At 41.3% G+C, this 27,500-nt stretch overlaps 1 protein-coding gene across 2 annotated transcripts in view; it reads left to right on the top strand.

Moving 5' to 3' along the window:
- The window catches only part of mei-W68 (meiotic W68), a 35,710-nt gene that overhangs the window by 7,557 nt on the left and 653 nt on the right, over window positions 1-27,500 (top strand). The window contains exons 2-8 of one of the 2 annotated variants that reach the window (XM_069318726.1): window positions 1,180-1,278; window positions 9,814-9,948; window positions 13,950-14,146; window positions 15,852-15,997; window positions 20,845-20,982; window positions 26,053-26,235; window positions 26,366-27,500. The exon at window positions 26,366-27,500 is cut by the window's right edge and continues 653 nt beyond it. In XM_069318726.1, coding sequence (XP_069174827.1) covers window positions 1,180-1,278; window positions 9,814-9,948; window positions 13,950-14,146; window positions 15,852-15,997; window positions 20,845-20,982; window positions 26,053-26,235; window positions 26,366-26,488 — 1,021 coding nt within the window. In that variant the 3' untranslated portion in view covers window positions 26,489-27,500. The remainder of the gene's footprint in view (window positions 1-1,179; window positions 1,279-9,813; window positions 9,949-13,949; window positions 14,147-15,851; window positions 15,998-20,844; window positions 20,983-26,052; window positions 26,236-26,365) is intronic. The other variant, XM_069318727.1, reaches the window with a different exon arrangement.

Raw genomic sequence — 27,500 nt, 5'->3', positions numbered from 1 at the left:
ACATTTCCTAAGTCCAAGTCTCTACTCTCCGCTTGCACTTGGGGTCCAAGTGCGTTCTCTATTCGTCCTACCTCCTGAAGGGGAGTCGGTCCCTATGATTTCCCCTGAAGAAGTCGGTGGATGTTAATTGTTACGCCCCGAGGCCGTAAACTTTAGCATTTGTATTCAGATATTGACATGTGAAATATATGTTCAGCTGGCAGAGTTGCATTCCCTGAGCAACCTTTTAGTTATAACGAAGGAGGTGGTGTGTAGTTTCAGTCATGGGGAAGACAGGGGAGGTGCGTGGGGGGGCATGAAGAGGATGTGTGTGGGTAGAGATGGGGAGGGTGTTTATGTGGAGGGGGAGATATATGAATGCATGAATCCAGCCATCCTTTTTAAAATGCTCATCCGTCCATTAATCTACATGAATAACCATCCACACTATTCACTAAGACTTTCACAAAACAGACTAAACATTTACCCTCCCTCCAGAGTTCCTCCCGCTAAGCCCCTTCCTCCCTTCCTGTGACCATAGCCTCATATTCTCCCTTTCTGATCCCTCCTACCATTTTTGTTTTGTTTTTTTACCCTTCTATCGTATGTCCTGTATCACATCCTCCCTCCCCTTGTTCTGTCGCTATCCTCATCAGCACCCAGCTCCGATGAACACAAAATAGGGAATATTTTTGTCCTGGCTCGGAGGGAGGGAAGTGGGGGAAGGATGTAGCGTAGGTAAATGAGATGGAAAGGTAAGGGGAGAGGAGAGGAGAGGGAGGGAGACGGTAGTAGGGGAGAGAGATAAACAGAGTGACACCGAGAGACAGACACATACACGGACAAAGAAACAAAGAGACAATGAGACATAACTAAGACAGATGGAGAGAAGCGAGAGATATCACATAAAACATGCGATTCAGAGTTGAGGTGGTCCAATACCTACACTCTCTCTCGCGTCCAAAAAAATGTTCCATTAATAAAATTCACGCACACACATAATTGATTAAATTATGTTTTACATTACAATTAAATTACACAAAGTGAATTACTAAATTTATTCAACAGATGATCGATAATTATGTAGCGCATCGCTTGATTCATACCGTTCAAGTGGACCTATTTAATATTGACGCGCGTTATACGCTAATCGTTCATGTTTGGAAGGTTGTAGCATCGTTTTTTTGTTATGTCCTGCAGAGAAATGCTGGCGGCGTGTGAGCGTATAGTGGAGGACGTGGTGGCCAGCATCAGTGTTGGAGAGCCCCCGGTGCTGAGAGTGCCACGCCCACCCCGCAGGTAGGTCACGCCCACCCCCGCAGGTAGGTCACGCCCATCCCCGCAGGTAGGTCACGCCCACCCCTGCAGGTAGGTCACGCCCACCCCTGCAGGTAGGTCACGCCAATGTATCACATCACCATAGTTATCAAACTCTATACAGTATCTTAATCTCATATCTCATCTTCAGGCTGTGCTCGTCCAAGCAGCATTTTTTTATGTGCTTTCTCAAGAAAAACAGTATTATATATTATATATATATATATATATATATATATATATATATATATATATATATATATATATATATATATATATATATATATATATATATATGTGTGTGTAAGTATAATTGTAAGCATTTTTGGCTATAATTTGGCCTAGGAGAGAGTGGGTTTGGTATTTTTGTTTGTTCTGTTAGCAATTATTTGTATTCGCAATATGCAGGTGAAACGTTTATTGTAATTTGGCCACAGGCTAGGCTCGTTAAATTGGTGGCTAACCCCTCCCCCCCCACCTCCTAGATGCATTCGTAAATTTTAAAGTATTGTGTATTGAAAAAGTTTGTTCTCATGTATAAATAGATATGATTATGTATTAGATTTAGATATTATACATTAGATGTATATTTAGGCAGATGTTAGGTTGGGTGTTTAGATTCTGTTGGAAATTATTTGCATTTTAAATTTTTGGGTGAAGTATATACAGGGATACGATTGGAACAGGGCGTCAGCAAAGCACTGTTCCAGAAGTGTTCGAACGTCATCAGTTGTTAGTCGCATGGAACTCGTTTTTCATTCATAAACAGGGGGCTCAGCGACCGGATTAACGAGCATTTGCCTTTCGACGATGACAGGCTGTTATGTGGACAGGCTGCTATGTTTATGAGGACGGGCTAAATCACCAATACAATTCGTTACTCACAACCGGGAAGCTGTATATATAACTCAATTGCAGTTTCGTTTTCACCCCAGCATAACTAGGTAGGGTGGTAGAATAGTAGGTAAGTAGATAAGTAGGTGGGGTAGATAGATGGGTTTTGTGGGTGGGAGGGTAGATGGTATGGTAGTTAGGGTGTAGTTAGAGATGGTAAATAGTTAGGGTGGATGGTAGGTAGGTTGGTAGGGAAGGAAGTGGGTAGGTTGGTTTGGACGGGTGAGTGGATGGGGTGAAGACACGGCCAGTGTTGACAGGGTAACCATGTCAATAGACCAGGAACTGTTATTTCTGTTGACACAACGTGACCCGTGACGTCAGGCAGATCTCCTCGTTCCCCTCGTTCTCATTCCCCTCGTCTTCCTCTTCCTTCTGCTGGTCCTCCTTTCCCTCCTCCTCCTCCTCTCCTTCCACGCCCTTTCTCCCCTCTTTCATTTTAATGCATATGCAAACCCAAATCGAGTATCAGGTGTATTTAACTAAAAAAATTAGTGTATGCATCTCTAGCAATATATTTTTATACTATATATTCATATTTTTTCCATGTCTAAGGCAATGCTTTAACAAAATCTAATATGCATTAAATATATCTCAACTCTAGTAAAATATTAAAACTATAATAAAATATTAAAGTAACATTTGGAACATGACCATTCAGTTGATGAGGCTGCCTGTTTGATGTTTCCTGTTAATATACTCCACTTGACCGTGAAGGAATGTGGTGGCAACTCACCTAGAGGGGCTCTCCTTGATGCGCTTGTAGGTGTCGAGCGTCAGCTCCTAAGCTCCGCCATTCTAAGCTAGTGATTAAAAACAATGTGTGTATTCACCTAGTTGTACTCACCTAGTTATGCTTGCGGGGGTTGAGCTTTGGCTCTTTGGTCCCGCCTCTCAATCGTCAATCACCTTTTAACAAGCTAAGCTTGTTTTAGAAGTTATAGGTCATATGGTTTTACACAAGCTTGGAGTGAGAGGGTAGTCTGACCTGTTTAAGAGCGGAAAAGTCATCTCCCCAGAGATTAAGGGATTAGCGAGGTTGGAAAACAAAATGGCTGTTTCCCTTGTATTAATTCAACAGTGATGAATAACTCAATAAATACAGTAATTGCAGTAAGAACCAATTCTGGTTTAAGGACTTAGGTTAACATGAATGTAGAGGAAAGATCAAGGCTTGTGTGCTATTAAAGAGAGAGTGACGTCAATTAGAGAGGGACAAGTTCGTCATGACTATGACTCACCCTGGGTCAAGGTCACGTGACCGGAGGGTGACCAAAATCTTCCGTATTGTTAATTCATAAATTATAAATTCAGGTCACTATTCAATATTGTAATTAGAAATAGCCTGGTCCAAGATGTCTAAAGAATTACCATCAGTTCCAGTAAGAATTCAACCATCTGGGTGGCCGGGAAATAAGATTAGTTTGTTCATTTTACCCTGCTTAGTACACACAGAGATCACAATAACGTCTGGGATGCTCCCGGACGCAGGTTCGAATCCTCGTCACGGCCCTTGTGGATTTGTTCATTTGATGCATCACGTTAGTGTGATCTCTGTGTGTGATGATGTAAGGGCGAAGAGGGAGAACGGCCTGTTGACATAGCTCGGGTACAGGGGGGGGGGTGTAAAAGCCTGGTTTGTGCCTCGGAGAGGCTACGGGATCCAGTAAGTTCAGTAGAACTTCGGTTTCAACCCTTTTATCCTGTCGTAGCTCAGTCGATTAAGGCAGTGTCTGGGATGCTCCCGGACGCAGGTTCGAATCCTCGTCACGGCCCTTGTGGATTTGTTTACCCTGCTTAGTAATTTAGCAGTCAGAGAGGCTGGCGGAGTAATTCTAGCTAGCTTCAGTCTCAGCTTGAGAGAGCGGGTTAAGTTTTAGTGTGGAGTGGGCAACTGGGAGACAAACATCAGGCTGGGTTCTAGAATATTACGGTAACGTGCTTAAGGAATTTAATACTGTACAGTTGATTCATTCATTCATTGCCTCATAAGAAATATTTCAATAGGAATATATTCAGTTTAGGGGGTGTTAAAGATAAGGAGTGGTTTTCTTTGTATATTTATTTGATTAATCTTGATTTAATAAACTTGTGTTCTATTGTTGGCTCTGTGTTTAGAGTTCACCTATCAGAATATATGATTGTCTTTGAAGCGGAATCCACGAGCCGGGTTTATTGGGGCGAGTCGGTATATATATTCCAAGCAAGCCTAGTATATTTAATATCGGATATATCCCCTTGTTTTCGATTTATTTCAACACTTAACGTAAATTCATACCTCCCTTTTTAATTAATTGGGATCCATATTTGGAGAATTATATATAATTGACAGTTTCCTGTTTCACTGTCAGTTAGGGGGACTAAACAAGTAAGCGGATTCAGGTGGTGGCAGCTGAGAAGATCCTTGAGTTTGCTAAGGGCCCAGCACAGCGTCCTCGTATTTGTAGTATCTAAGACAATCAACCATCTAAGATCACGAGGAGTGGACTGAAGGCTAATAGTAGAGCTCTGGGGTCTTTGAGATTAGTTAACTAAGGGCTGGGTAGTGGACGAAGCAGAGATATTACCCCGTTCCCGTTACAAACTCGTGTACAGATTCCTGAGCCTACTGGGCTCTATCATATCTACATTTGAAACTGTGTATGGAGTCAGCCTCCACCACATTACTGCTTAATGCATTCCGTTTGTTAACTACTCTGACACTTAAAAAAATCTTTCTAATGTCTCTGTGCCTCATTTGGGTACTAAGTTTCCACCTGTGTCCCCTTGTCCCTTTGTTCGTGTTTCACCCGTGCTAAAGAGTTTGTCTTTGTCCACTCTGTCAATTCCCCTGAGAATTGTGCAGGTGGTTATCATGTCTCCCCTTAGTCTTCTGTTTTCCAGGGATGTGAGGTTCAACTCCCTTAGCCCAACAGACCACTGGATCATTATCTAACACAGTCCAAACAGTCCATAGTTACAAACCCAATAAGATTTCAACTTAGATTTAACAGAGCAGAAAAAGTTGTTAAACACTTAGGGCAAAATTCTACTGGAGCGACCATACGAGTCATAAATACTCATATTACTCCTAAGTAAAACAGAAGCAAGTAACACTTAGTGGGCCAGCCAGAGGCTTAGGGCCCGCGCAGGAATATCCCTGCAAAAAAAAAAACACTACCTTAGCCTTTCCTCGTAGCTCATACCTCTCAGTTTAGGGACAAGTCTGGTGGCATACCTCTGAATCTTCTCTAACTTGTGTGTGTTTAACTAGGTATGGACTCCAGGCTGGAGCTGCATATTCCAGGATTAGTCTGACATAGGTGTGCGTGTGTGTGTGTGTTCACCTAGTTATGCTTGCGGGGGTTGAGCTCTGGCTTTTTCGGCCCGCCTCTCAACTGTCAATCAACTTTTTTCACCCACAAACACACACACAGGAAGCAGCCCTTAGTAGCTGTCTAACTCCCAAGTACCTATTTACTGCTAGATGAATGGATATCAAGGTGAAAGAAACTGTCCATTTGTTTCCGCCATCGTCGGGGATCGATCCCCGGTCCCTAGGACTACGAACCCCGGGCGCTGACCACTCAGCCACAGGCCCCTGTGTGTGTGTGTGTGTGAGAGAGAAAAGAGGAAAATTAAAAGAAAAGTAGAAAAGAGAAGGAGAAAGAGTGGGTGGTTGTTGCCTGCGTAAGGTAATATCTCACTCATTGGCTTCGTCAAGACGCTAATGGACGCTTTACTCACACCAGCCTAATTATATATCTTGTTTTACGATATCCGCAGATAATCTCCCACACCCACTCCTATATACCCTCTCTCTCTCTCACACACACACACACACACACACACACACACACACACACACACACACACACACACACACACACACAGGATAACGACAGCAGCGTACTCTACACTGGCAAAAGTTAGAACATCATTCAGAAACCTAAGTGAGAAGACTTTTAAGGCGCTTTATGCTGCCTACGTGAGACCAGTCTTAGAGTATGCCGCGCCATCATGGAGTCCCCACCTGAAGAAACACACAAGGAAACTGGAAAAGGTTCGAAAATATGCGGCGAGGCTCGTCTTAGAACTACGAGGGATGGGATATGAAAAGCGCCTGAATGAACCGAACCTTACGACACTAGAAAAAAGAAGGGAGAGGGGGAGGGGATATGATAGGAACGTATAAAATACACAGGGGAAATGACAAAGTGGAAATAGATGAAATGTTCACTCGTAATATTATCAGAACGAGGGGGCATGAGTGGAAGCTGGAAACTCAGATGAATCACATAGATGTTAGGAAGTTTTCATTTAGCGTGAGATTAGTGGAAAAATGGAATGCATTTAAGGAGCAGGTTGTGGAAGCAAACTCTATTCATAATTTTAAAACTAGATATGATAGGGAAATGGGACAGGAGTCATTGCTGAAAAACAACTGATGGCTAGTAAGGCGGGATCCATGAGTCAATGCTCGATCCTGCAGGCACAAATAGGCGAGTACGCACTCTAGAGACAGAAAGAATTTTTTCAGTGCCAGATTAGTTAACAGATGGAATGTAATTAAGTAATGGAATGCATTAAGCAGTGATGAGGTTGAGGCAGACTCCATACAGCTTTCTCAAAACCCAAATGTCGAGTACACAATGTGTCAACTTTGTGAAAGAGAAAACATGCACTCACTTGAACATTATATTGTAGAATGTCCCCTATTGACTGACTTTCGCCCTCTTGGGCTGAGGTATGCTGAACTCTGTAACTACTATATGAATACTGGAAAACTTGATATATTGATCAATCCTGTACCCAAGATTGACCATGTAATGTATCACTTATACAATGTATGTATGTATGTATGGGATGTAACTATATAACCTGAGCTTGTAAAAGCACCTTAATCACCTTCAGTTGTTACGTGCTTAATAACACACTAGTTTCTCTATCAGCTATCTTACCCTGTCAGAGTAGAAGAACAAATGTATGAGTATGTATGTATACATGTATATGTATGTGTATAAAATATATGTTGAAGCTGATCAGAATTACATTTCACCTTTGTAAATGCACATTAATGACACTAAAGAACACATCAACCACTTTATGTAGGGCAGACGTAAGTCTGTGTATCTATGTCTGTAGTTTTGATTATCATTTTAAAAGCACTCACAATCACCTTCTGTGGTTGATTTTTCAATAAATTCCTGAACTCCATGTTTAGCAGATCTCTCACCCTGTCCATGGCGGACAGAAGAAAATGTATATATGCTGATTAGCATTGTAAATGTCTGGCAACGTCTGTTGTTGAAAAAGAAAACTATCCACAGTTTCAAATGAAGATTTGATAGATCCCAATAGGCTCGGGAATCTATATACCACCAGTTCATTAACAGTTGAGAGGCGGGACCACAGACCTACAGCTCAACCCCCGCAAACACAACTAGGTGAGTACCCTAGTACTATCCATACACACACACACGTATGTATATGTTTGAAAAATGATATGTAGTAAATATGATAGAAAAGTATTAAGTCGGAACATAATAAAACCAACTGTTAAAAGGCGTGCTCCAAGAGTTTGCAGCTCGATCCAGCAGGCACAAATAGTAAATGGTAAATACACTTACATCCTGTTCCCCCTTACACAGGAGGAACTTTGAGGAAATAAAGAGTTTTGTCAACAATGCATGAAACCTAATGGGAATTTTTCATAAGCAGTAATGAACTTCCAAACCCCAGGAACGCTGTGTAACATCCAATAATATTAGTTGGATGTTATACAGAGATGACAATGATAGACTGGGAATTTGTATATTCGTAACTTTTGTGACTCGGGGTTCTATTTTAAGATTTTTTTTTTTTTTTTGAGATATATACAAGAGTTGTTACATTCTTGTACAGCCACTAGTACGCGTAGCGTTTCGGGCAGGTCCCTGGAATACGATCCCCTGCCGCGAAGAATCGTTTTGTCATCCAAGTACACATTTTACTGTTGCGTTAAACAGAGGCTACAGTTAAGGAATTGCGCCCAGTAAATCCTCCCCGGCCAGGATACGAACCCATGACATAGCGCTCGCGGAACGCCAGGCGAGTGTCTTACCACTACACCACGGAGACTGTGAAATGAATGTAATCGAAAAAAACGCCCTACTAACAAGGCGTCAGTAGAGAAACCGGATAGCAACCGATTGGACACTAAGAACAAAACGAGCTCACTTGCCTCCTGTTTCGTCATTCCCCTTCTATCACAACGCCGTGGGCTGCCGATGAGTACAGAATTTAACTGCATATCCGCTTGGGAACGGCACCAGAGACCTCCCTAATCTGTCTGTGCTGTTCCTCCTTGTTCTTTGAAAATGCAGTAACCTCCACTAAGCGCACTCCAGCACGAAACGGGAGGATTAGCGCCATACTTGTTGGCGCTTGGTTTACGAAACAGTGACACTATTGGTTTGAAACATAGATCCACACCAAACAATGTAGACTGGATACACGCCTGGGGAGGGAACAAAGCAGGGTGTGAGCTGTGTGTGGGAGAAACACAGGGCTATGCATTTCGTCGATAGAGGAATCCCGATACAACTCGGTGATTCTGTTCAAGCCACCAGACGCAACACCGGTCAACCCGTCCTCAAACCGTCCTCACACTAGGCTGTTGAGAGCAGCGGCCGTCCTCCCCAGACGCATTCATCAATTTTAGTATACTGTGTACTAAAAATTGGTTTGTTCTGATATATAAATTAATATTATTATACATATAAATTCTAAGTATTGTTAGGCGTAGGTTAGGTTAGGTGTTTAGGGATCTGTTGGCGATTAGTTGTATTTGAAGTACGTGGTTGAAGAATTTATAGCAACCCGTCCTCAGACTAAGTCCATTCCATCCAGCGGTCAACCCCAAAGACGCATTCATCAATTTTACCATGCTGTTCATTCAAAATAGGAATTTTCTCAAATATAAATTAATATTATTTCATATTAGCGTATTGTGTATATTTAGCCACCGGTTAGATTAGGTGTTTAGGTTCTGTTGGCGATTATTTGTATTTGTAGTACGTGGGTGAAGCATTTACAGCGTTGTGGTTCGAACAAAAGTCGTCAGTGAAGCACTTGTTCCGGAAGTGTTCGGGGCCTGACAGCTGAGTGGACAGCGCTTCGGATTCGTAGTCCTGAGGTTCCGGGTTCGATCCCCGGCGTAGGCGGAAACAAATGGGCAGAGTTTCTTTCACCCTGATACCCCTGTTACCTAGCAGTTAATAGGTACCTGGGAGTTAGATAGCTGCTACGGACTACTTCCTAGGGGTGTGTAACAAAAAGGAGGCCTGGACGAGGACCGGACCGCGGGGACGCTAAGCCCCGAAATCATTTCAAGATAGGGTAAATACTGGTTCGGTAACAGGGTTGTTGATTTGTGGAACCAATTACCGCGTAACGTGGTGGAGGTGGGGTCCCTTGATTGTTTCAAGCGCGGGTTGGACATGTATATGAGTGGGATTGGTTGGTTATAGATAGGAGCTACCTCGTATGAACCAATAGGCCTTCTGCAGTTACCTTTGTTCTTGAGTTCTTATAGCCTATCCGCTGAGGAACGGTATAATTTTCTACAGTATCATTTCTTACAATACTGTTTTCTCTCCACAGGGGTGGGAGCGGAACCGGAGGTGAGAGTCTGGTGAGCCTGGGAGCCTCTCGGAGCACCCGACGCTTCACCCACCTCATCCACACGCTCGCCCAGGCCTATCGTCACGTGGCCAGCGGCACCTACGCTACCAGGAGGTGAGGCAGCAGGCTCAGGGGAGTAGATGGTGCTGGCAGACGTATGACAGGGGAGAGGGAAAGGTAAAGCACCAGCACGTTTCTCTTCCCCCACAACTCTTCCCCCCCCACAACTCTACTCGCCACAACTCTTCTCCCCACAACTCTTCTCCCCACAACTCTTCCCCACAACTCTACTCCCCACAACTCTTCCCCACAACTCTTCCCCCATAACTCTTCACTGCCATCACTCTCCACCACCACTAATTTGAAGGCTGGTACAATACCTTTCAAATTAAAAATGAAAAAGAACAGATCGAGAATCACGCATGCCCAAAGTGAACAGAGCTCACTTCCATTGATACGGCATCAAGAAGGCAGCATAGGGAAGCAGTGATCACTGAGCCGCACTGCTAAGAACAAAAATATGCAGAATATAGAGGATGTGAAATTAGATGAAATAATTAAAATCACAAAATGTGAAAAAAGATAATGAAACAGGAAGGATGATCAAGGTCCTGTGGATTCCAACTCATTGGAAGTTGAGGAACGAGCAAATGTGTTAGCTGCTGAGGGTGCCAAAGGAAACCAGGTTAAAACAGGTATTCGTTAATAAGAATGCAACAATCACTACAAACACTCTTAACATTAACATGTGTAAATGTACCCTCACCTTGATTGAACCATGGCATACTGTACTTTTTGAATACATGAGTATTGAAACATTCAAAATGTGATGTGCCTAATGGGCTGGCATATAAATATCACAATACTGAAGCCGTTAAACCAAAAATAACTATAATAATCTATTTTATGCTATCTGAAACTAACCTAACATTGGCTTAACCAAAACGAATTCTAGTCTATCCTGTTACGCACAGAAAACCTGGAAAATCATAGATAAATAATACGCGCATGTTGTAACAAGGGAGACATGTCCTGATACCGCTTGTAACTAAAGAAAAAAAGTAAGTTAAGTCTTGTGACAGCAATTATTGTTTAGACGTTTCGTCTGTTAGAGGAGATATGTCTCCGTTAAGTCTTCGTGGAGACGCACATAAATCATGAAACTTTAGTTTTAAACACGCCTGAAGCCTTAGCTCGGTGGTCCAATGTCTCGTCTAAAATTCTAGAGGCCAGAATTCATCAAGCATTTACACATTCACTTATGATCCACTTAGGTTAGATTAGGTGTTTAGTTTCTGTTGGGGATTATATGTATTTGTAGTACGTGGGTAAAGCATTTACAGCGTTGTGGTTCGAACAAAATTCGTCAGTGAAGGCACTTGTTCCGGAAGTGTTCAAACGAAATCAGTTGTGAGTCGTGTATTTCATTCATAAACAGGGGGTTTGGCGGGTGCATGGAATCACATTTGGGTCTATGTTTGGAGGACGGGCTGTTCCTGAATCACAGCGGCTTTGTTTATATTTTTTGAGCCCCGAAGCACTACGAGATAAGGTTTAGTTGTGAAGTTTCGAAGCTCGTGTACTGTTTAATCAACCCGTCTCCAGACCAAGTCTATTCTATCCCAGCCCGTCCTCCAAACAAAGACCCAAAAGTAATTCCATGCACCCGCCAAACCCCCTGTCAATGAATGAAATAGTTTACACACGACTCCCAACTGATTTCGTTCCAACACTTCCGTAACAAGTGCTTCACTGACGACTTTTGTTCGAACCACAACGTTGTAAATGCTTAATCCACGTACTACAAATACAAATAATCGCGAACAGAACCTAAACACCTAACCTAATCTATGGCTATAGATATATGCTCAATATGCTAATATATTATAATATTAATTTATATATGAATAAATTCCCGTTTTGAATGAACAACATATTAAAATTTATGAATGCGTCTGTGGGGGTCGATCTCTGGATGTAATGGACTTGAGTCGAGGATGAGTTGGTTGAGGAAAGATGTGCAAATTTTATAAGCACTTGTTACGGAAGTGTTCGAACGAAATCAGTTGTGAGTCGTGTGTAAACTATTTCATTCATTAGCAGGGGGTTTGGCGGGTGCATGGAATCACTTTTGGGTCTTTGTTTGGAGAACGGGCTGGGATAGAATAGACTTGGTTTGGAGACGGGTTGATTAATACAAATATAAATACCTGATGAATGTATTTTGCGGCACGTAATGTATACACCTTGAGAGGTGTACACAGCTCAGAAGGCCGGAACGCACTGCATGGCAACATGAGTTTGTTGTTGTTTCAGATTTAGCTACTCAGAATGAAGTGTCCATGTAGCACGGGCTATAGTGAGCCCGTAATTTAAGTTAGATTAGGCGCAACAAGAGCCATAATGACTATATATATACTTGGAAGAAGGGCAACATGAGCGTTACCGTCTATCGGTTGAACCACACCAACCTCAGCTGTGCGGGTACACACCCATTCTAGACTCGCGCCATTCAATGCACGAGCTCTTTAATTTTGGGTTCTGTGCGCCTATCAATACAGCCTTGATTGATGTGATTGTTTGCGGGAGTTCCAGTTTCCATTTGTCTTTTCGTTCTCTTACAATGTCTCAGTGAAGAAAGTTATTTCTTTGTTTCGTCTGCATTGGTCCTTTACGACTGGGTTTGATTAGAAGTTTTAATTTATGAAGTTCCTTTGTAGGGGTAAAGAGGAGGAGGGAGTTGAGAAAGTGTGTGAAATTGTAAATGTGAGCAGGACTGAGAAGGTCTGCTCATGTGAGAGTGGGGTGAACATGTTAGTGTTTTGAGTGTGTTTAGTAGTGAGTGTGAGAATGTGAGTGAACATGTATGTGAATGAGTGTGTTTGAATGATAGTGAGTATGTTTAACGTTGCATATGAATGAGATGGGAGAGAAGGAAGGAATGTAGTCCATTTCGTTGCCGGGGATCATACTAGGAGAAAGATAGGAGAGGTTAGCAAGAAAGGAAGAAGAAAGGGGGGAGTTTAGTTAACATTATTCTCATGGATCATACACACACACACACACATATATATATACAGGTAAACAGGAAGAAACCTAAAAAAAAAGTAGGAAATGGTAAAACGTAGAGAACAAAAAACAGAGAGAGGAATCTGAGCTGGCAGAGGCTGGCGTGTTAAATGCTGTTACTAAATAATAGTAGTAGACTACCCCCAGTGTCTGCATGTTGGCTTTGACGCACAGTAATCCAATTTTTCCTGCAATTTGAATCTCTTCTGCAACCGGAATACATAGTAGTTTCCTCCTGGAAGCTGCGTACTGTTATTCACAAAGCTTTTAATCTGTTACCGGATTACGGAACTCGTCTCCGGCATTGTACTCAACAGTTTTTAATCTTACAGCCGGGTCTTTACAGAAGGTTGTATAGCTCTCTTCAGCTTAACTGCGTATTGTCCGTAATCCTTGTTCTTTTCTTAAGATGTTATATGATAATGCTTTAATTTAATCTACACCTAGGGTTAGGTATGCACCCAAAAATATTTATTCTGACTGGATTAAATATATATTTTTAGCTTGTGTAAGGGTTTAATACCTCACTGACGTGACACACGAGTTACTCCTTGATACATGTGCTATCCTGTTGCCAAGACTGTAACATGATGTATCATCTTCCTGTACCTAACCCTTCACATTTGTACGAAACATGTACTGTTACACGGACACTAGCCTGGCTGCCATTATTCTACCCTTGTGAGAGTCGTGCTCCTGCCCTCTCGTATCATAACTACTAGGGGCATGTATTTTTTTAATTTTTTTTTAGTTTAGGGTATACTTGGTTTTGTAGAATAATTAAATTAATTTTCCATGCAGAATTGTATATGTCTAAGGCAAGTAAATATGGTACTTCGAGGGCGCAATTATTTCTGGTCTTGGTCACTATAGTGGCAGTCTTAGGATATAAATTTGACGAAATTTTTTGATATAGGAAATATATAAGGAAACTTTTAAACACACTTGAGACATATTTTGGAAACTTATAAACATGGTAAAACATGTTTTGTAAACTTTCCCTGTGTAAATTTTTTTATCACAGGTCAATCTCATCTTTTTTGCAGGGATGTGTACTATGAGTCTGTGTGGCTGTACCAGTCGCAGGCGGCGCTGGACCGTTCAGCAGAAGACCTGACGCGGGTGCTGGGTGTTCCACGGCGGGGGCTTCATCTCACCATCACGGGCAAGGGTCTTGTCGCTGGCGACCTCACCTACACCACCCACGACGGCACCATCGTCTGCGTCAGCCACACTCAGAACGGTACGTCCAGTTACCAGGCGAGTGGAGACGGGGTGGAGACTCTTTGTATCACAGGATGGTATATTGCGATACAGGGGGTATTCATGTCGTATTATGGAAGGGACACGTCCAGTTGCCAGGCGAGTGGAGACGGGATAGTTTCTTTGTATCACAGGATGGTATCTTGCGATACAGGGGTAGGCATGTCGTATTATGGAAGGGACGTAAAGGCATTACTGGCTAGACGATGGGTGGAGAGTGTGTGGGTCGCGTTACAGCGGGAAAGGGAGCGTTACTAGACGATTTTTATGGTGTGACGCGTTACTGGAGGGAGGGAGGGCTTTGCATTTGTTCCTGCATGGTGCATAGCGTTACCAGTAAGGGTGGGGGCAGACATTACTAGACGTCATTGGATATTGCGTCGCATTATTAAGGTACAGAAGTTACTGGACGTCACTGGATAATACGTCCCCTTTGGGACTAGGCATAACTGGATGGCAACATTAACCATATGATGGGAGCAGGTTACTGGCCGTCACTGGAGATGGTGGTCGTGGGTGTACTTGCGCACATTTTACTGGATGGTAAAAAGAATATCACGGAGAATACATAAATGTCACTTTTTTATTATATATTTGTTTAGCTTAATTTCTACCACAGACGCGGCTATTCATTTATACACTAAGCAACATATATAAATTGTCTTCTGTCCTCTATAGATATGGTTATGAATGGCGAGTTATTATACACATTACCTTACTAAATACCTAAAGACTCATCGCACGTATCGTGTGATGAGTGGCATGTAGCATTAATGTGTTGCAGCAAGGGATTGCCAACGCATTAACAGGTATGTTGACCAGACCACACACTCGAAGGTGAAGGGACGACGACGTTTCGGTCCGTCCTGGACCATTCTCAAGTCGATTGTGAGAATCGATAAACATAAACGATAGACACAATCGACTTGAGAATGGTTCAGGACGGACCGAAACGTCGTCGTCCCTTCACCTTCTAGTGTGTGGTCTGGTCAACATACTTTTGCCACGTTATTGTGACTCGTCGCCTGCATTAACAGGTATGTCTTTATGTAAGTCATCTGGCAGCAGGATGGCTTTCAGTTGTACTATGATGTATCAACGTCGTTTACACCTTTTCGTGCTACTTGTGCGCTCAATAGATTAAGTGCATCGAAATGTAAGTGCATACACCTGTAAATACACCTTTTTACACAAATTTATTACATTATAATTGGTAGGATTTTTGTATTTAAATTCAGTACTAAACAAATAATGGCTTTATGAGTCAATTATTTCGGGGCTGAGTCATCACACTAGTAGTCTATAATATATTTGTTGTAATTTTTCGATATGTGGAAATATATTAAGAAACTTTTGGATATAATGAGACATATAGGAATCCTTTGGACATGATAAAATATGTTTTGTAAATTTTTGCTATGTATAAATTCTTGTGTCGCAAGCCAAACAGTTCAAAATGAGACGTATTAATAACAGTTAAAGTACCGTCATATTGACGTTTTCCATGAATCTGCCTCGATAGGTTAGGTGGGTTGCTCGGGATCGTGCGTTTCTGGTTAGGCAAAACCCTTGCATATATATCAAGGAGCGGCAAATCGAGAGAACGGGCTTCGTCTTAATATTTACTAATTACACGTTAATGGCTTACTATAACTTGTTTTGTTTTGGCCTCGTGGGCGTGGCAGGGATGCTGGTGCCGGAAAGCGTGGAGGGCCTGACGAGGGTGGTGTCGCAGGCCCGCTACATCCTCGTTGTGGAGAAGGACGCCACTTTCCAGAGGCTGGTCGAGGCCCAGGTCCACCGCACCTTCGGACCTGCCATACTCCTTACGGTCAGTAGCCTGGACCCAGATTCACGAAGCAGTTACGCAAGTACTTACGAACGTGTACATCTTTCCTCAATCTTTGAAGGCTTTGGTTACATTTATTAAACAGTTTGCAAGCATGAAAACTTTCCAATCAACTATTGTTATTGTTATAAACAACCTCCTGGTGCTTCGGAGCTCATTAACTGTTTACTAATTGTAAGCAAAGCCTCCAAAGACTGGGAAAAGATGGACAGGTTAGTAAGTGCTTAGTAAATCTCTTTGCACCTTTTCCAGTTTGTTGATGTGCTTCTTAAGATATGGGCACCACACAACCGCTGCATATTCTAGCTTTGGCCTAACAAAAGTTGTGAACATTTTCTTTAGTATTTCGCCATCCATGTATTTAAAAGCAATTCTGAAGTTAGAAAGCGTGGCATAGGCTCCTCGCACAACGTTCTTTATGTGGTCCTCAGGTAATAGTTTTCTATCTAGAACCACCCCTAGATCTCTTTCTTTGTCAGAATTCTTTAAGGATTTCTCACATAATTTATAGGTTGTGTGGTCTATGTTTTCCTATTCCACATTCTATAACATGGCATTTATTCACATTAACTTCCATTTGCCAAGTGGTGCTTCATATTCTTATTTTTGTCCAGGTCTTCTTGAAGGGCATGACAATCATCTAAGTTTCTTATCCTTCCTATTATCTTAGCATCATCAGCAAATATGTTCATATATTCTGTATTTCATCTGGTAGATCATTTATGTAGATACTGAACATCACCGGTGCAAGAACTGAACCCTGTTGTGCTCCACTTGTGACATTTCTCCAGTCCGATACATTGCCTCTGATTACTGCCCTCATTTTTCTATCAGTTAGAAAATTTTTCATCCATGTTAGAAGCTTACCTGTCACCCCTTCAATATTTTCCAGTTTCCAGAACAACCTCTTATGTGGAACTCTGTCGAAAGCCATTTTTAGGTCCAGATAGATGCAGTCAACCCAACCATCTCTTTCCTGTAAAATCTCTGTGGTTCGATAATAGAAACTGAGTAAATTCGATACACAGGATCTTCCAAATCAAAAACCATACTGCCTGTCTGATATTATATCATTTCTCTCCAGGTGTTCTACCAATTCAGTTTTTATTATTTGTTCCAATGTTCTGACTATTACATTTGTCAATGATACAGGTCTATAATTGAGGGGGTCTTCCCTGCTGCCACTTTTATAGATTGGAACTATGTTAGCCTTTTTCCACACATCTGCTACGACTTCTGTACACCAGGGATGTCTGAAAAATCAGCTGAAGTGGAATGCTGAGCTCAGGTGCACATTCTCTCAGAACCCATGGAGAAACTCCATCTAGGCCAACTGCTTTGTTCTTACTTAGCTCCAGGGGCATTTGTTTCACTTCGTCTCTAGACACCTCTATGTTCTCTATGCTATTCTCTGGAATTCTTATTGTGTCTGGTTCTCAGAAGATCTCATTTTGTGCAAACACACTTTGGAACTTTACGTTTAATGTTTCACACATTTCCTTTTCATTTTCCGTGTATCTGTCCCCCATTTTCAACCTCTGAATATTATCCTTTACCTGCAGCTTGCTTTTAATGAATTTATAGAAAAGGCCTGGATCTGAATTACATTTGTCTGCTATACCGTTCTCAAGGTTCCTCTCTGCCTCTCTCCTTATTGACGTGTAGTTGTATCTTGCATCTTTGTATCGTTGGTATGTTTGGGGGTTTGACCTCTTTCTATAATGATTCTATGCTTGTGTCTTGATCTCTGGCCCTCTCGCAATTTCTGTTGAACCAGCCCTGTTTCCTAGGTCTCCATGTCTGGTTTGGTATGAATGTTTGTGTGCCTTCATCGTATATTTCGCAAATTTTGGCATACATCTCATTTACTTCCTTGCCTAGCAACAAGTCTGTCCAATTATACCCATGAAAAAAAATTTCTTAGTTCCCCCATAGCGTCCTCTCTTGAAATCGAGTTTAACAACTGTTTTACTGTCCCCATTCTCTACTGTATTAGAGTATATCGCATAGCGTATTTAATGTCCAAGAGGACGTGATCACTCTTTCCTAAGGGAGAAAGGTACTGGATGTCAAATACCTCTTCTTCTTTCCTGGTGAATACTAGATCCAGTATTGACGGAACATCCCCTTCCCTCATTCTTGTGGCCTGCTTGACGTGTTGATACATGAATGTCTCCAAGATGAGTTTTTCAGATCTGCCTGTACAAATGTCCCCAGTTCTTGCCTCGTAGGCCTCCCAGTCTATTGCCTTAAAGTTAAAGTCCCCCAGTACCAGCAATCGGGATTTATCTTTGTCAGCTTTTACCATAATCTCTCTCATGACCATTATGAGGCCCTCTCGTTTGTCATCCAGATCTTCCTTTGTCCACTTTGTCCATGTGTTGCTTGCTGGTGGGCTGTAAGCATTTAAAATTATCAGCTTATCATCTTATTCCAGACTTGCAATGCCAATATGTCAATATCTCAAGGGTTTTCAAATATTAACTCTCTTACCTTCAGGTGTTCTTTCACCAGCACAGCCACTCCTCCCCCCCATCCCAGTTTTCCTGTCAAGTCTCCAAACTGAGTAGCCCCTTGGGAATACGACCTCATTTAAAATATTTTCTTCAAGTTTCGTCTCTGTTAATGGGACAATATCTGGGACTTTCGAGCTGAAGTATATCCTTCAACTCCAATATTTTCGATCTCACTCTATCTGTGTTGGTATATACTATTTTCATGAATATGTTCCCTTTCCCTATGTTGTTTACACCCCCTTCATTTAATGATTTTGTTGCTTTGTCTTTATGTACCATTTCACAAGCTTTCCAATCCCTGACACTTTGTTGAAAAAAGAATTCCTTTCTTCTTTTCTATCCCCATTTAGAAGTTTTGCTACAATGAGGTTCATTTTCGGCTTTACTCTGTCCTCTTTTGAGAGGTCTTGTCTTATTGATCAAAGTTTGCCATCCTCGTCACATAGCAATTTTCTGGTATTCCGAAGCACTTGTCATATACTTCACTTCATTAAACGTCACCCTTACGGGGCGGTTCTCGTCTTTCTCATATTTTCCTATCCTCCTAAAATCACTAACATGCTCCTTTGAATTTAAGCCTTCTCCTAATCCTACTATTTTTTCTATGATTTTCATCTCTTCTGCTGCTCGGTCCACCCTAGATGAAATTTCCTTCTCTAAACATCCAAAAATTATTATGGACTTTTATATACAGCGTTTTGAACCAGTTTACTGTTGGTTACCAGTTCTTATCTTAATTGCTTGCCTAAGATCCGCTTCTTGTTTGTCATTTCTGGTTTTGACTTCCAAACACACTTCCTTAATCGTCTCTTTCTCTTTTACAACTTGGGCATATGTCTCTTTTATTTCTTCTTTATACTTTTTCTAGTTCTTTATTAACCCCCCTCTACGTGAGTTGTCACTGAAGTTTCCAATTGCAGATCCTTGTCTAACTCTATGTTAGCCCTCAGACTCCCTTGGTGTTGTTCACCATATGAGTCTATTTTCTTGTTTATTACTTCAAAGTCACCACACTTCACTTTCCACACCTCATTTTCTTTCATTAGTTCCTTGATTTGTTCCTCTTGATTTGTTACCTTGTCCGTTAATGCAGTAATAATCTTGTTGAAGAATACTCCCTTTTAGAGTGCAAAGCTCACTCCTAAGAGCTCCATTGTCCTCTTCCAATTTAAGCACTTTTTCTTCACACACACAATGTGTGTGTGTGTGTGTGTGTGTGTGTGTGTGTGTGTGTGTGTGTGTGTGTGTGTGTGTGTGTGTGTGTGTGTGTGTGTGTGTGTGTGTGTGTGTGTGTGTGTGTGTGTGTGCGCATGTTCATGCATACATACGTGCGAGCGTGTGTTTGTCTTTTTACTGTTTACATTAAAGGTAGAACAGCTCTTCGAATTCTTCGGTTATATTTTTGTCTAAACCACTTCTCTGTCCAGTTCGTCCCACGTGTTGGCTACTCGCACACTGAATATGTATTTCTTTCTGTACACGAGGCTCATCTGATTCTTTAGTTTGCTCTTAGGCAGTGGTTTCGAAGCTTTGTATGTCTCTTGCCCCCTTTTCTAACCACGTTCGCACCTGTGGACCCTCCTTCAACCATGTTCGCACTTGTGGACCCCCCTTCAACCATGTTAGCACCTGTGGACCCCCCCTTCAACTATGTTAGCACCTGTGGACCCCCCTACAACCACGTTCGCACCTGTGGACCCCCCTTTCAACCATGTTTGCACATGTGAGACCGTAGTACAACTCCGGTCTTACCTGTTACCCCCTCAGCCTCGTTTCACTTGTCGGACCCCCTGCAACCATGTTCCAAGGATCCTTTTAAATTCTTCCCTGGACCCCCCTAGTTGAGAACCGCTGACTATCTTATTTTTAGGCCTCTCAATATATCTTATACGTCATGATTATATCTCCTCTAGTTCTTCTCTCCTCCTATGTTTATAGTTTGAGCTCTTCTTACCTGATCCTCAAAATTTAAATTTGGAATTTCTGTTATTAATCTCATATTCAATCTATGAACCACTGATTTTTTTTTGTCTCGCAAGCTTTAGGTTCCATGCTAGTGCTGCATATCCTACGAGTAGCCTTACATTGGTTGCGTTCAGTATTCGTAAGATTAGTCTTGAAATACGAAGCACTGACATAGAACCCTCTTCTTGTGAGTGCTTCTAAGGGAAGCTTTAACTCTTGCGTGCAGCCTATGGCAGTTGAAGTCCGGTGTACGCAGGTTCCTCAAGCTATTTGAATTCTGTCACATTAGCACTTGAAGCTGATTTTATGGATTGTGTGACTAACTTATTTGTTTTCTGGTGTGTCCAGGGAAAGGGGTACCCTGACGTGTCGACGCGGCAGCTGCTGCACCGCCTCTGGAGGGAGTTGAGGGTGCCGGTGTTGGCCTTGACGGACGCCGACCCCTACGGCCTCCACATCGCTGCCGTCTACAAGTTTGGTGCCCTGGTGTGTGTGTGTGCTGACGTGGGTGTTTCATTGGAGAAAAAAAATCGTTCAAAGATACAATTTGGGCAGATATTTAAAGAGGAGAGTTGTTCTAAGAGAGCAACCCGTTCTTGCACCTGCTTATAGTCAATATTTGGCATATGAATAAATGCATATGTGACATACTAATTTATTGTGAATTTTTGAGTTTACCATGAAATGCTGAATAGAAAACACCGACCTAACCTAACCTTCTTAGTATGTTAAGATATTACAATTAGTACTGAACCTATACCTATATTGATATTACATTTTTATAAAAATAATAAAACAAAATTAAAATATTTAAATATACTTGTAAAGTAACTCAGGATATTGTCAAATTTTGTATAAAATCGCTATTGTTTAATAAAACTGAGAGGAAGAGTTAGTGCCTTGAAAAAAATATGGCTTGGAATATGTCACAAATGTACTTATTTATAAGCTAAATTGTGTCTATAAGCAATAATTCCTTTATGTGCTGTCTTGTGCGAGAGCGGGTAGAAGAGAGGAGTTAGATGTGTTCTAGCAAGGGAGTTTGGGGAGGTGTTCTAGTAAGGGAGTTTGGGGAGGTTTTCTAAGGGGGGATTTTTGGGAAGATACAGTAGATAGACTGTCTGTCTATCTGTGCGACTAAACAGACAACAAAAAGAGTTTAAATAAAAGTAAGAGAGGGGAGACACAAAAATTAAAACAGAAACAAACTGAGAAACAATACACAGTTAACACGGCAGATAAACGAATGAAATAAAACCCAGCGATAAAATGACGACAATTAAAATAACACTAATGAAGGGACAGTTAAAAGAATAGTAATCTAGAAATGTCAGGCAAATATAAAACACGAGATGAGAAAAAGAGTCTGATAAACAAAGGAAATAGGAAAGAACAAAACGCCAAATGATCTGCAAACATGGGAAGACGTGAGGAAATATTTCAGGTGTAAAAAAATCTGGGAAATGTGAAATGAAAACATTAATGAGCCAACATAGAGGGTTCATAAAAGAGGTAGGGAGAAAGAGAAAGAGAGAATTAAGGTAAGAAAATAAAGTAAGAGAGAATTAAGAATGTGAGAAGTAAGAGGGCGGTTAAAGCAAAGGAACAGACAAAAATCCCAAGAAGGAAGGGGAACTGAGAGGGGAGGAAGAGGATGGATAAACACGGGAAACTGCTGCGAAGTGGACACAAACAAGACAGGCGAGGGAGGGAGGGAGAAAAAAAAATTGAAGTAGAGGGAGATATAAAAGAATCGGGCAAAGAGAAGGAAGTAGGTACAGGGGGATGGAAGACATAGGAATGGAGAGACCAGAGGAAAGAGTTAGGAACACAACACGATAGGGTTGTGAATAAAATGAGTGAACTTGTAGAAAGGACTCAAGAAGAAAACCCTGATGTAATAGTACTCACAGAAACAAAACTCTCAGGCATCATAACAAATGCAGTGTTTCCACAGGACCACTATATAGTAAGGAAAGAGAGGGTGGGAAGAGGAGGAAAAGGAGTGGTTCTGCTGATCACACACACACACACACAATTAATCTGCACATCAAAATAACACACACAAAATTCCCTTCTAGAGGGAACACAATGTTACAAACCATGGTTATGAAATCGCAAATATCAGCTATTGGAAATTAAAATTGGTATTGGTAAAATGGGAAAAATTGGTAAAATTGGAAAATAATTTGCTGGAGATAGAGATGGAGTAAAAAAAAGAGAAGAAATGGGAGAGAGAAGAACAGGGAGGAAGAAGGGAACGAGTCAGAGGAAATGTGTGGAAAGAAATGAAGCAAATTTTCTTCTCCCTCTCGTGGATTAAATGAGAGGGAGAAGAAATACGAAAAGGTACAGGAAAGAAAAGTGTGAGAAGTAGTGAAAATGGAGTGAGATAAAATAATGGAAAACATTAGAAATGGAAGAATATTAAGTTACCACAATATATATATATATATATATATATATATATATATATATATATATATATATATATATATATATATATATATATATAATATAGATTAATGATTCTGCCAAGATGCATTGATAACGCTCAATATCCCATGTTCTCCAGCAGGACCTACGTGTGCGATCATTGAGTATGTAATGTTATCAGCACCTGGTGCAGTGTCCTTACCACCTTTTTTGGCTCTAATTAGTTCTTGTTTGGTGAAGGGACAGTCACATTCGTCATTTGTAGCTATGCTCTCAAATGAATGGCTGTCAACCTCTCTTGTTTTAATTGTTCTTGCTGCCTTCTGACCATTGCAGAAAGCTGATATGAAGCTGTTCTCTCCGCAAATTGGAGAGCAAGTCTCTCAGCCTCCTGCAATGGTTGAATACATGCCTGTGGTCGGGCTGGTCGACCTGATATGGTTTTAATCTGACCCCATATCTTGCCAAGACTACTATGTTCATTTAGAGTTTGACACCACTCAAACCATCTTGCCTCCTTTATCTCTCTGGAAACTCGCCTTGCTTCAGATATCACCACTGTTAGCAGAGTTCTTCCTTATGGATGCTCTACTGTACTCATAGCCTCATATATTGATGCTCTACTGTACTCATAGCCTCATAGTGATGCTCTACTGTACTCATAGCCTCATAGTGATGCTCTACTGTACTCATAGCCTCATATATTGATGCTCTACTGTACTCATAGCCTCATATATTGATGCTCTACTGTACTCATAGCCTCATATATTGATGCTCTATTGTACTCATAGCCTCATATATTGATGCTCTACTGTACTCATAGCCTCATAGTGATGCTCTACTGTACTCATAGCCTCATAGTGATGCTCTACTGTACTCATAGCCTCATATATTGATGCTCTACTGTACTCATAGCCTCATATATTGATGCTCTACTGTACTCATAGCCTCATATATTGATGCTCTATTGTACTCATAGCCTCATATATTGATGCTCTACTGTACTCATAGCCTCATATATTGATGCTCTACTGTACTCATAGCCTCATAGTGATGCTCTACTGTACTCATAGCCTCATATATTGATGCTCTACTGTACTCATAGCCTCATATATTGATGCTCTACTGTACTCATAGCCTCATAGTGATGCTCTATTGTACTCATAGCCTCATATATTGATGCTCTACTGTACTCATAGCCTCATATATTGATGCTCTACTGTACTCATAGCCTCATAGTGATGCTCTACTGTACTCATAGCCTCATATATTGATGCTCTACTGTACTCATAGCCTCATATATTGATGCTCTACTGTACTCATAGCCTCATATATTGATGCTAACAACGAAATCGTTCGTTGTTATCGATTTCGCCTCCGTAAAAAATACAGCGATTTAGCCTAACATAAGGGAATAACAGTCCCAAATATTATAATTATATCTATAATAAATTCAAGAATCTGAAATTTTAATCATTCTCAGTTTCAAACTGAAAATGTACCCGTTTTTAGGCCCAGGGAAAAATTATCCATATTCCCAGTCCAAAATTCGGAAATAACATCAATTCCCAGTACCCAATCTCGAGTCTCCAATCCTCAAATAAGTCACAACAGATTTCAATTCAAAATTCATTGTTGATAAATAGATAATAAATGGAAATATAATAGATGGATAAATAGTTATCAATCTATTATATTTTTATTGTTGTTGATTAAATGCATTAAGTTTATTAAGTTTATTTTTTCGACCGTTTCCAACTCACATTTGTAAATGCAGTTTAAATGCACTTCAGCATTTGCAAATTATTGCTGTTAATTTTTAATGTGGCACAATGTAGTTATGGTTAAAAAAAAAAATCACTCGCATGAAACAATTGATGGTGGCTCTGTGTATGTGTGTGTAATTACCTATGTGTAGTTACAGGATGAGAGCTACACTCGTGGTGTCCCGTCTTCCCAGTACTCTTTGTCGTATAACACTTTGAAACTACTGATGGTTTTGGCCTCTTCCACGTTCTCACTTAGCTTGTTCCTACCGTCTACCACTCTTGTTTGCAAAAGAAAACTTCTTAATGTTTTTTTTCGGCACCTTTGTTTCCTTAGCTTGAAACCGTGTCCTCTTGTTCGTGATGTTGCTGGTTTCAGGAATTCCTCCTTGTCATTTGGTCGATTCCTGTTAGAATTTTATATGTGGTGATCATATCACCTCTTTTATCAATAATATTAATATTGTGCAATAATATCTGGGATCTTAAGCCGAATTATATCTTTCAGATCCAATATTTTGTTCTCACTCCATCTATGTTGGTATATATACAAATATATATATGTTGGTGTATACAAAGTGAGTGTGTGCGTGTGGTTATCGATCATTTAGGCTTAGAACAGGTTAGGTCAGGTTGATGCAATTTTTTATATTAATTTTAATATATCATTAGTACAATTTTTTTTTTAATGTGTGTAACAATACATATTTTGTATACACCATCGATAGTTGGTATGGGTGCTCTCATTATTTGGAAGATGGGCTGATGAGTTTCAATTATCCAAAATATTTTGTCTTGTTTTTAGTAAAAGTTCCGTTTAATTTACGCCAGGATATCATTTAGCGTTAACCGCCTTTGCGTTAACTATCAACTGGATAAAGGTGTCCTTCGAACGTACTCTGTCTTAAAATTAATTTCCGTCAGGATATCAATTTCCGCTATCATCGTTATCTTTCCCTTGCTACACTCATCACAGTTTGTGCTACATTCTAAACTTTTTTTTCTGTCGGCAAAATAAGCCTCAAGGAATGAAGAGTAGCGAAAGAGAGAGAGAGAGAGAGAGAGAGAGAGAGAGAGAGAGAGAGAGAGAGAGAGAGAGAGAGACAGAGAGACAGAGACACACAGAGACACAGAGAGACTGAGAGACTATATTTTCTATCCTGATTTCCATTCACATAGACGTTAGTCAGTAGTAGCGTAGTCTGTCTCCTTTCCCCAGCAAATATCAGTCACGGACCTATAGGTTTTCTGTTGTCTGTCATCCCCTCGTGCTCTTGCATGTACCCACGTGTCCTCCCATAAACTCCGTTGAATCCACATGTACTCTCCCACTTACATGTGCTTCACTTCACAGGCGCGGGAGGACCCGGGTCTAGCCGTCAGCAGCCTGGCCTGGCTGGGCATTCTACCCACGGATTTGCCGGCGCTACAACTCCCACCTCATGCTCTCCTGCCGCTCACACCGACCGACCACGGGAAGTTGGCCTCCCTCGCCGCCCACCCCGCCCTCTCCAGGAGCCCCGCCTGGCTCACACAGGTGACTAGCTTACCTTGTTTGCTAGGGAATTCTTAAAATATTTACATTAGCTTCCATTCATTTTACAATTACATATTATGCCCTAAGCGTTTTCTACAAAGCTGGAATAATGATTTTGGTCTGGTGCAAGATTCACGAGCAGCAAGAGTCTGGCTACAAAGCGGAGATTCAGAGCCTGACACATATCAACCCGGATTACCTCACCTCTGTCTACTTGCCCACCAAGCTCCGTCAGGCTGGCTGGGTCCTCTGATGATGACACATTACTGGTTGACTTCGACTCTTGGAATACCACTGCTGTAGGAGAAGTACGAGATGGATGTTTCCGCAAGTGGCGGGCACGACCACTCGGGCATAAGCTTTTATAAGGAGTCAACAAACACTTATTTTGGTCGATGGGAAGACGACTTGGTCTTTATAATTCACGTGTAGTTGGATGAGGCTAGATCTTTATAATTCACGTGTGGTTGGATGAGGCTAGGTCTTTATAATTCACGTGTGGTTGGATGAGGCTAGGTCCTTATAATTCACGTGTGGTTGGATAAGGCTAGGTCTTTATAATTCACGTGTGGTTGGATGAGGCTAGGTCTTTATAATTCACGTGTGGTTGGATGAGGCTAGGTCTTTATAATTCACGTGTGGTTGGATGAGGCTAGGTCTTTATAATTCACGTGTGGTTGGATAAGGCTAGGTCTTTATAATTCACGTGTGGTTGGATGAGGCTAGGTCTTTATAATTCACGTGTGGATGGATGAGGCTAGATCCTTATAATTCACGTGTGGTTGGATGAGGCTAGGTCTTTATAATTTACGTGTGGTTGGATGAGGCTAGATCTTTATAAACCACGTGTGGTTGGATGAGGCTAGGTCTTCATAATTCACGTGGCGTTGGATGAGGCTAGGTCTTTATAATTCACGTGTGGATGGATGAGGCTAGATCTTTATAATTCACGTGTGGATGGATGAGGCTAGATCTTTATAATTCACGTGTGGTTGGATGAGGCTAGATCTTTGTAATTCACGTGTGGTTGGATGAGGCTAGATCTTTGTAATTCACGTGTGGTTGGATGAGGCTAGATCTTTGTAATTCACGTGTGGTTGGATGAGGCTAGATCTTTGTAATTCACGTGTGGATGGATGAGGCTAGATCTTTATAATTCACGTGTGGATGGATGAGGCTAGATCTTTATAATTCACGTGTGGTTGGATGAGGCTAGGTCTTCATAATTCACGTGTGGTTGGGTCTTCTTAATTCATATAACAGTT

Source organism: Procambarus clarkii, chromosome 91 (assembly GCF_040958095.1).
Source record: "Procambarus clarkii isolate CNS0578487 chromosome 91, FALCON_Pclarkii_2.0, whole genome shotgun sequence".
Lineage (NCBI taxonomy): Eukaryota > Metazoa > Arthropoda > Malacostraca > Decapoda > Cambaridae > Procambarus > Procambarus clarkii.
Note: the sequence above shows the minus strand (reverse complement) of the source record. Positions and strands in the feature narration are given on the sequence as shown.